Consider the following 13,553-nt stretch of genomic DNA (forward strand, 5'->3'; position numbering starts at 1 on the left):
GGAAAAAAAATGGTAGAATTATGAGTGTGGTAGGGATGAAGACATAATCAAGGATGGAAAGAACTGACCCATACAGCTGAAGAGATATTTCAGCTACCATGGAGATTATGGTCTCTGTACTTACCTCATAAATGCCCATTAGATGTGGTGAACTGGCTACTTAATAGTAGGATGAAACTACAGCTGAAGCAGAATTGACTTGCATCTCAGTGATGTATTGTGTGAATATAAATCCAAGAGACCCTTACAAATCATAAGCTTTCTAGCACTTCATTTTTTTTAAAAAAAAGGTAACAAAGGAATAGTAATATTTTTCAGTAATTTCACTTCTCAGAAAAAGTATTTTTGAAATCCAAAATCAAGAGTGGTTTGTAAACATTGTGATTCCTAAACTATAAAAATAAGCAATAGAAGGCAAGTGTTCATAATATTCAACTCTATGACATACTATTTCTCATTGAGACAGTTACTTACATCAAATAATTTTTCTATGTACATTTCTTCATTGATTTTATCTCGAAGTATATCTTGATTTTGACGAACAAACATAATGTAAGTATCTGCAAGATCCATCCCTGGTTTCTGTTTTAGTAAGAAAAAGAAAAAAAAAAAGATGAGAGGTATAAGCTACAGAGGTACAACTTTCAGTGTTATTTTTATCATATACATGTTTGTATGTGTATACATATACATGATAAAATGTACGTCTGTGTATATACATGATAAAATAAAAACCTGCATGCATATGTATATTATTTGTCTTATTAAAAATTCATATAAGATTTAAGGGCAATTCAGGTTAATTAATAAGAAGCCCAATATCTTTTAATAGGAAGCTGATTCTGCCCTATTTTAAAATTCCAGGAAGTTTTTGAAATATATTCAAGAATGCATGTTTCAAGCAGAACTGATTTATGTTTATGTATATGTGTATGTATATATGAATATGTATATATGTATATGTATATATCTAAGTGTGTATCTGGGTATATTTTGCAAGTGTGGACACCCAGGGGCAATAATGGGAAACAAAGAGATCCAGCATACAATAATGGGAGAAAAATGAATGTGGATTATGAATTAACAGGCTTCAATAAACAGCATGAGGAAATAACATGCATAGTACTATGAATAAATATTTAAAAATATATTTACTCATGCATACATACACAGTTGTGGTCTGCAGTCTGGATGTATAGTAGTGTAGCATGGATATGAAAACAAAAGATGGGTACATTATAGATCAAGAAAATACATTATTTTTGACTAAAATTCCTCCTGCCTTGTCAAATGTCATGTCAGTTCATGGAATCATATCTACTTTGATATATCATATAATGACACAGTTATGCTAACAACACTCTTAAATGATTTATCTTAACACCTGATTACTGATCATAATAAAGATTATCAATCAGTCATTACTTCAATAGCCTAATCTGAAACATTTCTTAGGTTCTGACAAATGTAGAATAGCAATTACTCAAACTTTAAAAAAGGAATGAAAAAAATATAGAGAGACATAAGACTTTGTGCATTTGACCTCAATCATAAAAATGTTCCTGAAACTCAAGTGGAATATGCTATTATTTGTTGTACTAGTTTTAGTGTAGTTTTAATAATGTACGAACCGTTATTTTAATAGTAGTAAACTACCAAGAATTCAGAAAAAATGAAGTGGTGGATAAACTGCATAAATAAATAAAAATAAATATTTATTCATAAAATATATGAAACTAAAATGAAAAAAGATACAATGATATAAATAATTTTGCAACTTGGAGATTTCAAAGAAAACAATATTAGAATACAAATCTGACATATAATGTTTGTAATGAGCTGTGTTATTTCCACAAATATATCTAAATAATTAATTTATCTTCCTTTTAAGAATCCTAAAAGACAATCTATCATTCTTTGATACTATTTGATAATATTTTTGGTGAAGTTTAATAGTTTTTTATTTTATTCAATACACAAAACATTTTAATTTTTTTTTAATGCATACACTGATTCTTTGGGATTCAGATTTATAGAGGGAAATTCATCACAATGGATTTAGTGTTTTTAAAAAGATCTTTATAGTGCAAAATGCAGCATGCATCTATACAGAATAATTGTGTTTACATTACAAAAATTACCCAATCATTCTCTGCTCTGGTTATTAGACAATATACACAATAGAATGACACAATCTGTCATAAGGTGATCATGTTTTTAGCTTTCCTAATCACTACAGAGTAGGCTGGGATGTTGTCAGTTTTGCCTTCACCATCTGCTTTCTAACACCCCCCCCCCTTAATAAATACATACTCATCATGCTGTTCTTTTGTGATAAGCAATATAATACCAAGTGTAGAAAAGGAGTAAAATCTGGTAAACCATAGAAATGAAGATCAGAACAACATTAGAAAAAACAAAGAAAAAAATCAGCTAAACCTAGTCTACAACATCATCAAACGTTAAACTCAACCCACAGCTTTCTTCCTTGCAACCAATCATTGCTTCCATCATAATCATAGAAAAACCACTCTGAGAAGATGTCTCTGGCATGGAAGCTCATCCATCATGTAGATCCTAAACTGTACAAAGATCCCTGATCTTTTAGAGCAGGGGTGTCAAACTCGATTTCAAGAGCCACATCAGGTTGTGTTTGACCTTGGGGACCCAGGGTGGCCATGGCTAGCTCAAAGTCACTCATGTTGGGGGTGCCTGTGGCAGCCTGAGCATTCTGCCAGCGAAAACGGGCTCCCGAGTTCTGTTGTCGGCTGCAACAGCTTCCCGAAACCCTCTGCCAGTGAAAACAGAGCTCGGGAGGGCCAGGGGTGTTTCTTTGCTGTTTCCAGAACAGCCCCGTGGGCCAAATTGAAACACCCTGCAGGCCAAATCTGGCCCTTGGGCCTTGAGTTTGACACCCTTGTTTTAGATGGTGAAAGATGATGATGAGAAGATTTGAATAGAGACATAGGCTAATAGGTGGTTTTTAAACTGCTATTTGGAAGAAAGTGAAAGCTGAGCTTTGTCAGAATGTTTGAAAGTACTGTTCATCAGAGGTGGAACCTAACAGTACATCTGTGATGGACGGCAGATTTAAAGACTTTCAGAAAGAGGCATGCAGCTAAGAGATCTCAGAGAGAATATTAAGAACAGAAGAGGGCAACTGTTCACTCCCTATCTCTCTACACTTTATATAGTTAACTAAATAGGAAATCGGATACATATGGAAGGAGACACAAAAAAGAGTCACAAAACTTGTTTAGCTAGCTAAAAGTGAAGACAACTTTCCTGCGTAAGGTTGGAGATAATATCTGTTAATAAAATAAGTCTCTTTTTAACAAAGTGGGAAATCAAAAGAAAGAACTTACAGAGAAGCAGTAAAACAATACCCTGATATTTAAGAAAAGTAGAATCCTTAAAGTAACAGAAGAGCAACTTTGGAAGAGTTTTGTTTATAACATAAACTCATTACAAATAATCTTATGCAATTCTTGAACAACTGCAGTTTAGTTTATAAATAGTTTGCTAAAAAAGTGGTTCCCCAATCAGCTGCTATCTATGATTTATCAATTTTGTTCCCATCCTGAAAACATTTGACCTATGACAACTGCTTCACATATTATCTCTATTTTTTAAGTTCTCACTTGTCTCTTTTTGAAGATCTCACCAATTCTACCCATCAACGTTTGCAATCTTCCTTTTGACCCATTCACTCTTCCTTCATATACTTGTTTTGCAATTCATCCTCATTCATTCTCTCTACATGACAAAACCTCTTTAATGTACTTCTTTCACACTTATAACTCACTTTTGCATTCTTTTACATTCGTACAGCTCTCATCTGAACTTGACCCTATCTTTTTTTAAGATGTATACTTTTAAAGTACTCCATTCCCACACCATTCAATTAATGTTTTATTTTCCTGACATGTCCAATTCTTATTATTTTCATATAAATAGTCAGAAACAAAATCCTATATACAGCTTTATGGCTTCTTTCTTTCACCTTTTATTTCAAGCATCATATCTCTACCTGCAACATTTCTATCAGCATTTGGCCTTCTTAATACAGTACTTTTTCATCTATTTCAGTAAACATCTTATAGGAAACAGAAATTCACTTACTTACTATGTTTTACCTGCAATCATTTATTTTTATTTTTCCTGTCAAACATAACTATTTTTTCCTGTGATACTTTAATCTTTAGACTGATCCTTGTTGCAACATACAATCTGCCTAATGTGGGGTATTTTTTGTGCTCCCTAAGCGTGGTTGTTAATTTGCAGACATTTCATTGCACAGTTAAGAGTAATTCATTACCCAACTTTGCAATTGTTGTTATCTAGTTTGATAATGAATGTAAGTAACAACCAACCTCAGAAAGCACCAAGAACTCCAACAGTTCAACCCTGAGCAATGGATATTCCATTCTACTGGAATCTTTTTAATTATTACAGTATTGCAAATCATTTGAAGTCTCATTGTCATTCTCCACACACAAAAATCTACAGTCTATCCTACAGTCATTTTCCAGCTACTACACTTCTATCATAATCTTATTGATTTATATTTAAGTAACATTAAACAACCAAGGGGACAGACATCATACATTCTTACTCTGACTGAGTAAAACAAGGTGCTTCAGAGTGGGTATGGACATGCTGCCACTGGCTCCTTCACTAAAATGTGTATTTTCATGAGACTGAGCAGTTAGCATAGCAGCTCAGAAAAACATACACTTTCTTTAAGGAAGCACTATCAACACACCAGTGTTATACTTACTCCAAAATATAATCAATATTTTTGCTTTGAATCCCATTGTAACATATTAACAGTTCAATGTCATTATCATTCAGTACAAATCTTCAGATTATTCCTTCCAGTATTCCCTCACATCAGTTTCATTCAGCTTTTATTTTTTTGATTCCACTCATTCTGTTAGAAGCTCCTTGTTTAGCACATTCAATCCACTTCCAAATCAATTTTTGGAACATTTGTTTTCTTACATGCATTTTTTCTCATCTACAGGTTCTTTTCCCAAGGTTCATATTATAATTCCCATTAATATAACCCCATACATTATAGTGGTATTCTGTGACATTCTTTTCACACTTCCATATCTATATCTTCAAGCAATTCCCATATCCTTTTTCCTTCCCATTCATCCTATTGTGAGATTATTTTTCTTCTATCGAAAACAAAGGTAGGATGAAGTATAACAATTACATCGAATATTGCTTCTTTTTCACTCCTGCTTTGCTAGTTTGTCACTGGCAGAGCACAAAATTCATTGCAATATGGGTGGAACATTCTGTCTTAGCAAACTGATTTGTTTCTTTGTGGGAATCAGGAGCAGATATTCTCATCCTAAGTAAATTTCAGTACCAGAAGTGTGCATTACATCATAATTATATGAGGAAGGACAATACCTCTTTTGCACTCTGTCCTAGATAGTTACGTTAAAGGTTAAGATGTAATATTGCAATATTGCTCCCTATTGGAAGCATTTGTGAATTAATGTTATGCTGAAGAATAATTTTCACAACAAATCACAACTTACTATCTTCATGGAAATCTGTTTTCAAGTTTTTAAAACATCCTGAAAATAGTCAATTCTTGAGGGAAAAATTCCCATTAGCAGTTTTTCCTCCTTTTTCTTGGAGCTGTTTACCTAATTTGTGACATATGGGAATTTCACACCTAGTGAATATATTTTCATGTAGCTTGTGGCATGAGACTCTAATTATTAAGAGAATATACACAAGTAAGATAAATGCAACAGCTGGTGACATTTACCAATTAGAATTACAGTTCTTTAAAACACTTTATAGTTTTTCCTCCCTGCTCTGTATACGGAGTAATTATCTCTGATAAATTTGTTGAAAAAAGATAATTTTTCTTTTAAATAGTTTTAGTTGCTATATATACATGTCTGAATATACACAACTGATGCTTCAAGGAATTTACAATGGTAAAGCCTCTAGTTAATGAAACTTTATTACCTAATTAAGATGTACAAAATATTAATGAACAATTACTTAAAATAAGTAAAAATATATCCTGTTAATTTAAAATAGTTGAGGCATGCAATGTAAATCCTAATAAGCTGTTTTAGCCAGTCTAACAAATATCAATTTAGTTGGTCGTCGCAGAAGAGAGGTCAGTTTCATGGCCTCTGATGTGTGAATGCTGCAGTGTTTGATCCTCTCCTATCTGGTTTTCAATATCTGAAGTCTAGTCTAATGAAGAGAAGGACCGGGGTGACATGCTAGCAATCTTTCAATATTTGAGGGGCTGTCACAAAAACCACGAAGACAACCTATTCTTCAAAGTACCTGATGGAAGAGAGATCCAACCTAGAGTTTAGGAGAAATTTCTTGACAGTGAGAACAATTAATCAGTGGAATGGTTTGTCTTCATAAGTTGTGGAAGTTCCATCACTGGAGATTTTAAAGAAGACATTGGACAATCATTTTTTGGAAAGTTATAGGGTCTCCTGCTTCAGCAGGGTGTTGGACTAGAAGATTTCCAATGTCCCTTCCAACTGTTATTCTGAATTTTATAGGACTAATTATTCTCTATTATACATTGCCCTCGCAATGTAGTTAAAGTCTGATCCCAGTATCTGGAAAATGTCAAGACCTGGATGGGAAGAAACAGGTTAAAGTTGAATCCAATCAAGATCAAGTTGCTGTTGTAGATATGGATTCCATGTTGATTCTGGTCCTGGGTTTCTGGTGTTCTCTGTGCTTGGTTCTTTTCTTGCAGAAGTTTTTCCCCTCCCCCCAGTTCAGGTAATATCATCAGTGTATGAGAGAGTGGAATTTGTTGGCTTTTTACTCATAATAGATTGCCCTGTTAGTTTTGGTTGGATTATAATTTCTTCTTTGATAGTTTCTTGATTATGATATTGGTTTTTTTCCCAGATTGTACACCTGGTTCTAATTTCTGCTTATAGCTGCTGGGGAGAATATGTCTCTGGACTTTTCTTTCTTTCCTTGCTTACTGAATATATTTTAAATTGAATTTTGATGATTTTCTTCTACATGTGTCAATTGATGGATGATTTGTCAGAATGCTGAGATTCCAGGAATTCACTAGCATTTTAAAATTTGTCTCAATTTAAAATGGTAACAGTTTCTAAGTTGACATTGTGGTCTATATGTTGATAGATTAAGGAATTTTCATTATGTTTTTTTGATTACCAGACAATCACAGACGTGGTCTGCCAATGTCCATCATGGCTGTTACATTTCTTTCATTACAAATTGTAGAAGATGTCCAACATATGGGCTCCAGTTTGATGAGTTAAATATTTATTATGAATATTATAATTATTTGTGTATTGTTGTCCTATGGATATGTAATAAGATTCTTTGTAAAATGTTGAGAATCAAACAATTGTGGTGCTTTAAAAATCTGAGTGGTAAATACATTTGGAGGGAAATGAGTTTTTTTTTACTGTATAAAATAATATATTTTTAAACTACTGATTAAAATATGGACAACAAAACTACATGTATATTTAGGTGTTCAACAAAGTGCTATAAAATAACAATTTTAAGAAAGTGGTCTTATTGCATTCTAGTCTCCTGGACTTTGTCCCAATGCCTTGTCAGTGATCTTAGTCCTAAACGCCAGATCAGCGTGTAATATGGACTTCCTCATTCAGGATTAAACCTTGTATGAGAAGGCTAATGTGGCATGTTTCACTAAGATCTGGTTGTGCACATGTGGAATTCCTCTTGTCAATTGTCCAGTTAAATCCAGAAAAAGAAACTCCTGGGACATTATTTTGCCAAGGGTATAAACTTTACTGAATTAACCACATTGGCATAGAAGAAGCAAAACCAGCTCTGGATTTCCTGCTCAAATGCAAGCATAGTTAATTCCCCCTTTCCCTACGGGCCATCCACAGTCCATTATGTCCACCAATCACTTCTGCTCATTTTGTTATGGGAATCTGCCAGCCATGCTCTGGGAGTCCTCCGGGATTGGGCGGCCTAGAAATTTAACAAATAAATAAATAAATGCTGGGACATCTGCTCAGTGTGTCCTTGAAATGGAAGCAATGTTTCATGGGAACCGACAGGTGCTTGAAAGCCATTCCCCCTACCCTTGCATTCCATTCCACCCACGCTCCCTTTTCTTTGTCAAGCTGCGAGCAAAGCAGAATGTAGGTGAAAGTGCGAGTCAGTCTTGACATGCTAACCCCCCAGAAGGGTAGGCATAAAACAACAAACATAAATATATACTATTTCTTACAACTGAACTACTGCTACATTCCCTATTAGGGTTGATAAGGGTACCTAGTGTGAAATGTTTTTACTAACCTTGCTGCCCTAACATCTGGAGCAGCCACCCACTCAACGTCTGCTAATGGGTACCCTTTCCACAGTACTTGGTATTGTAATTTTTTCCTTGTGATATCTGGAGTTGAGAATCTTTTTGGACTCATAGTGCTCCTCTCCTTTAACTAGGATGGGAGGAGGTGGGGTTCCTTGACTGGTCTCAAGCCAGATCCCCGAAAGGATTTAAAAGACTTCAATGAAATACTGGATGAACTCGCTTAAGGCTTCTTGACAATTTCATCTCCACTGTCACTGGATTCATGACCCGGATGATTTGGAAAGGTCCTATGTATTTGGGACTTAACTTTTTGCAAGACTGCCTCAGGTTTAGTTATTTGGTGGACAAATATACCGTATCCCCCATTCTAAGTTCCATTTGAGGGATCCTTTTCTGATCTGCTTGCCTTTTTTGGCTTTCCCTAGGTTTATTTAGAGCAGGCCACATCGCTTTTAGAGTAGCCATTCAATGTGCCAATGACATTGAGGATGGACATTCCTGTTGGAGCTTCAGCATGGGCATGAAGTCAGTCCCATGGCCACTTTGAAAGGGGTAACACCTGTGCTGTTGTGCACTGAGTTGTTATATGCCACCTCTGCCAAATGCAGGAGTTCAGCACAATTTGTTGATAATTTACACAACAGTTCAGGTATTAGTCTACTAATGAATTGGTGTGTTCAGAAGCCCCATTGGTGCTCAGATGGTAGGCGGACTAAGTCCCTGGGAGAAAAAAATTCCCACCAAAATTATGTGGTGGAATTCACACACACCCCGCCCAGTCTGAGATAAGCTCTTGACAACCCCATGTAACCTGTAGATGTGTTGCACAAATATCTTGGCTAGGATCCGGGCAGAAGAAATATTCAGATATGCCAGAAAGTGTGCTTGCTTCGGGAACAGGTTGATGACAGTCCAAATTACTGTGTTCCCAGAACTCTCAGGCAACTCCATGATAAAGTCCATGGATATCTCCTCCCATAGGTTATCTGCATTGGATACCAACTGTTGCAAGCCAGTAAGCATTTCATGGAGCCACATACATTCCATTCCACATGCTTTCCTTTTCTTGTCAAGCTGTGAGCAAAGCAGAATAAAGGTGAAAGTGCGTGTCAATCTTGACATTTCTCTTTGAAATATGGCCACTGGATTTCAAGTGTGGTTGTACAGTTCTTGTCCTGCCACTCTGTATCCTATATACAAGTATCTGACTAGAGGTCAGACCAGGATGTTGGAATTAGCTCATGGGTCTTTTCTTATGTTTCTAGTTTGATATGTTATTTCTAAAAAGAACAACTGTGGTAATATAAACTAACCAGGACCAGACCTTATCGTTTCATTCTAACTAATATAAACAAAACAATATTTCATCAAAACCTTCAGTTCATCCTTTTTGATATGAAATAGTAAATAAGTTCTTGTGTGGAATTGGATATTTCTAGCTGAACATGTTTATCGCTTTTTAAACTCTAATACCTTCTTTTGAATTTTGCTAGGTTTCGTTCTCATAAAAATCATTCAATACAATAAATAATTTTCCCTTGCGAGGTTCTAAAGATGTGAAATGCACTTTTGGAATCCTACAGTGAATAGTTTGGAGTAGCGGAAAGAGGCTTGTAGTGGAAAGTAAAGGGTGGGAAGAGGATTAAGCTCACATCCTGCTGTTTCTCTGTTCTAAATTTCATGTTTCTAAAGCTGCTTTTTCAACGTGTCATTCCACACACTTGCAACTCTTTACAATGCACATCTTAAGACCAACAAATAAATGTGTCTGCTTTGCATGAACCAAATTTGGTGCACTCCTCAAGTACTATATTGACTGAAACTTTGCCATATCCTTAAGAATTTTTAAAATAATCTAATATATAATTAGGATATTTCACTTCTTTTGAGTACAATGATAATGAAAAACATTTATTAACTCTACTATGTAGGGCAGGGAATTCGTCGTGTTGAGCTAACAGTCTCTTCAACTCTGCAATTCTGAATGTGAATCACATTGGTTAAGTTAGCAGAACACTGTGACTAATAACACTGGAAGCAAAATGATATAAAAGCATCTATTGGCATTGGGATCAGTCATTACCCCAAAACACTGAGTAGAAGCTCAGGGCAAAGATTTAACTGTATGAATTGTGTCGGCACCAGAGGAGCAATCTTACTTTCCTGATCTTTATATTCTAGACAGTTTATGCTTCTTCACAATAATAAACTGTACAACACTTTATGCAGCAATAAGACAACCTGTATATTATCAGTATTGACTAGCAATTTTGGAAGGTGTGTATTGCTAAATACTGTTGCTAAAAATATCTAACTTAATTTGTCACAAATGCTCAACAGTATTAATGCTAAAAATTTTTTAAAAATAGGGGCCAATGTTATGTACAATGGAAAGTACCATTTTGCCTGATAAACATCTGATAAATAAATGCCAGATTTTAAGAGCAGATTTTTGTTTACTTGGTTCCGGTGGAATTTGGTGTTCAGGCCAGGAGTCATGGCTTTCAGATTGATCCCACCCACCTGCCAAAATGGCACACAGCCAAATATAAAAAAAATATGAAGCATGAATAGAATACAAGGAAATGAAATTTTGTAATAGGAATACTATTTGATGGGTAACACAAGTAATCAAGTGCACTAACAAGAGAAAGAGAAAGAGAAGAGTTTGAAACAAGGAAATTAACAGCAGTAGATCCTTTTCTTGAGGTTAATCACTTGTTAACCTGATGAGATGAACAGTATTTACAAAGAGAGAGGCAGAAAATTTCTGGTTAATTATATGCTGCTTCTGGGGCTCTTACTTCCTGTGGCTTCACCTAATCCGCAGGTGTGGATCATCCCTTCCCATTCACTGGTGAAGGGAGGGTGGTCCTTTCTATACAGCCTCCCTCTGCCCTGCAAGCAACAGATTTAAATATAGAAGGACATACTGGACCTTTTTACGGAATGATAACAATATATGAAAAGGGCATATTGCTTTTTTTTTAATGATGAAGACTCCCAATGCTCAAATATACACTTTAAAGAATTAACTTAACCCACAAAATAGCCGCTTTAACTAGGATATAAAATGTATTTTTTCCTCTGGATTATTCAGCAAAGTCACTGACACACAAAATCTAAGCTTTTTGTAGTCATTTAAATAGATTCAAGTTGTTAAAAGAAAGTGGATATAGAATGCATCCAAATACATGTCAAAATCTTAACCAGCTGTAATAAAAATATTTGTAGCAGCAGACTTTACTTATGTTTTAAAGTGGCTAGATAATTTAATGAATTTTTGTAATTTAACACTGCCTATTTTAAGTTCCCGGATTCAGTGTTATTGGTAGGCAGATATTAATATACTCATTTTGCTCATCACATCTGATCCTGTGAGACTAAGAGACAGATTCCTCCATGCTGCCTTTTTTTACAGGGATATTTTTACACCCATTTTATTGAACATGTCAGGCAGAGTGAATTTTTTTTTACCTGACCATTTGTCAGATCAATGTTCAGACATTTCTACTAGAATGGTCAAATTCTGTATCTCCACCAGAATAACAATTGACTAAAACATCAATTAGTCAATTAGCTAAGGTGTGTTTGCTGATGCTGAGTAAATTGTTTTAACTATTATCTTAATGGTTTAGCCAAATGTGAAATTGTTTCCTTACAAAATGTATCCAATGTGCTCATCCAGATCATTAAAAAGGGTTGAAGCAGAACAGGCATACTTGTGCAGGTCTGAATGATTTGAAACAAACTGATTAACTGACCTTTCTGCTATATGATATTTTAAACATGAACGATTTGTCATGGAAAATATATGTAAATATTACTTCTCAACTTAAGAAAAAAGAATATTTCAAAAGCATTTAGGAACTATGATTACTTAATGTTATCATAGTTTGGATTTTTCTTTTTTCTTTTAAGCAGAGTATATGAAATATAATACAAGTTTTCACCAAATCTAAGGATATTTCTTGGTGACAAAGAAATAACAATCATGACTTGCATCTCTTCCAGATTGCAAATCCATTTTTCTGTTAGGACTATGCTATGTCTATGATAAAGAAATAAGAGGAAAAGAAAGGACAGGAAAACCATATAAAGCTCATCACAAGCTCAATGCATTTATTTTGTGGATTTCATATTTTAGAATATTCAGTAATGCATCTATGCGACAAAAGGTGGTATTCAAGAAAAATCCTTAGATTATTGCCTTTTTGAAAAGGATGTCCCAAAACCTCTGTATCAACTTGCTTAAGTATTCAAGAAATAATTGACATGGCATTGTCCTTGAGATTAGAGAAAAGGCATAACAGATAAAAGTCAAGGAAACAGATTGTTTAACAAGCAGTTTTTAAGTATCTTATTCAGATCCTCAGGTGACAATAATTGAAACTGTTCTCTCAGCTGTTTTAATATTATGTATAAATGTGCCATAGAAGGCCTCGGAAATTCTAAGACTCTTCTGAAAGTGAAATGTAAGAGGATTTCTTTGCCATGATTGCTAAAATTATGCTCCAAACCTAGCATTGTTGGTATGAATTTATATTATTTGTACTCCAATCAGCCTACTTATTTCATCTTCTCAATAAGCCAAAGAGCCAGTGCAAATCTGCACTGCAAGACAGTTAACAGAAATGACTATTTCATATTAAGATCAAGACACAGACAGAAACATCAGCCATTCCTATTCATTTATGTTTTACAATCTAGAGCCATAATCCAGGAAAATTAAGTCTCCAAAGGAAAGTTACAAGTTTCTGGATGTATATATCAAGTTAATAATTCCTACATTCCTGCAGAGGGAATAAACTATTACTAGTCCTTTATGAGAAAAGTGACAGGAGTGTTATTAAGACAAAAATGGACACAGATGCTGGTCTCAACTTTCTTGAAGAACAGATATTCACAATTCAATCACTAAATGAAAGCCTATTGATGACTTCCAAGATAAGCCTAAATATCACTAAATAAATGTTAAATAAATATTTAAAGTTTTGGTAAAACAGTAAGTCGTGAAGGATATTATTTGCTAAATTGTGTTTTTAAAAAGACAAATTAAAATAGACAATCGAGGATTGATTTGGAGAAGTATATTAATGTTTTGCTCCAAATTAATATTGTAATTTGTGTTCTTAAACACAAGAGTTACAAATATGCACTTGCTACAGTGACAGGGAATGGTTGTGTATCCCTTTCCACTGGTGCT

At 34.6% G+C, this 13,553-nt stretch overlaps 1 protein-coding gene across 9 annotated transcripts in view; it reads right to left on the reverse strand.

The window, feature by feature from the left end:
• Window positions 1-13,553, reverse strand: part of CADPS2 (calcium dependent secretion activator 2) — a 387,307-nt gene that overhangs the window by 27,054 nt on the left and 346,700 nt on the right. For 5 of the 9 annotated variants that reach the window (XM_032220716.1, XM_032220714.1, XM_032220712.1 and 2 more), the window contains one exon: window positions 475-582. In XM_032220716.1, the coding sequence (XP_032076607.1) occupies window positions 475-582 (108 nt within the window). Of the gene's footprint in view, window positions 1-474; window positions 583-1,169; window positions 1,188-13,553 lie in introns of all 9 variants that reach the window. The other 4 variants (XM_032220710.1, XM_032220709.1, XM_032220708.1 and 1 more) reach the window with 1 other exon arrangement.

This window comes from Thamnophis elegans, chromosome 7 (assembly GCF_009769535.1).
Source record: "Thamnophis elegans isolate rThaEle1 chromosome 7, rThaEle1.pri, whole genome shotgun sequence".
In the NCBI taxonomy this organism is placed as follows: Eukaryota; Metazoa; Chordata; class Lepidosauria; order Squamata; family Colubridae; genus Thamnophis; species Thamnophis elegans.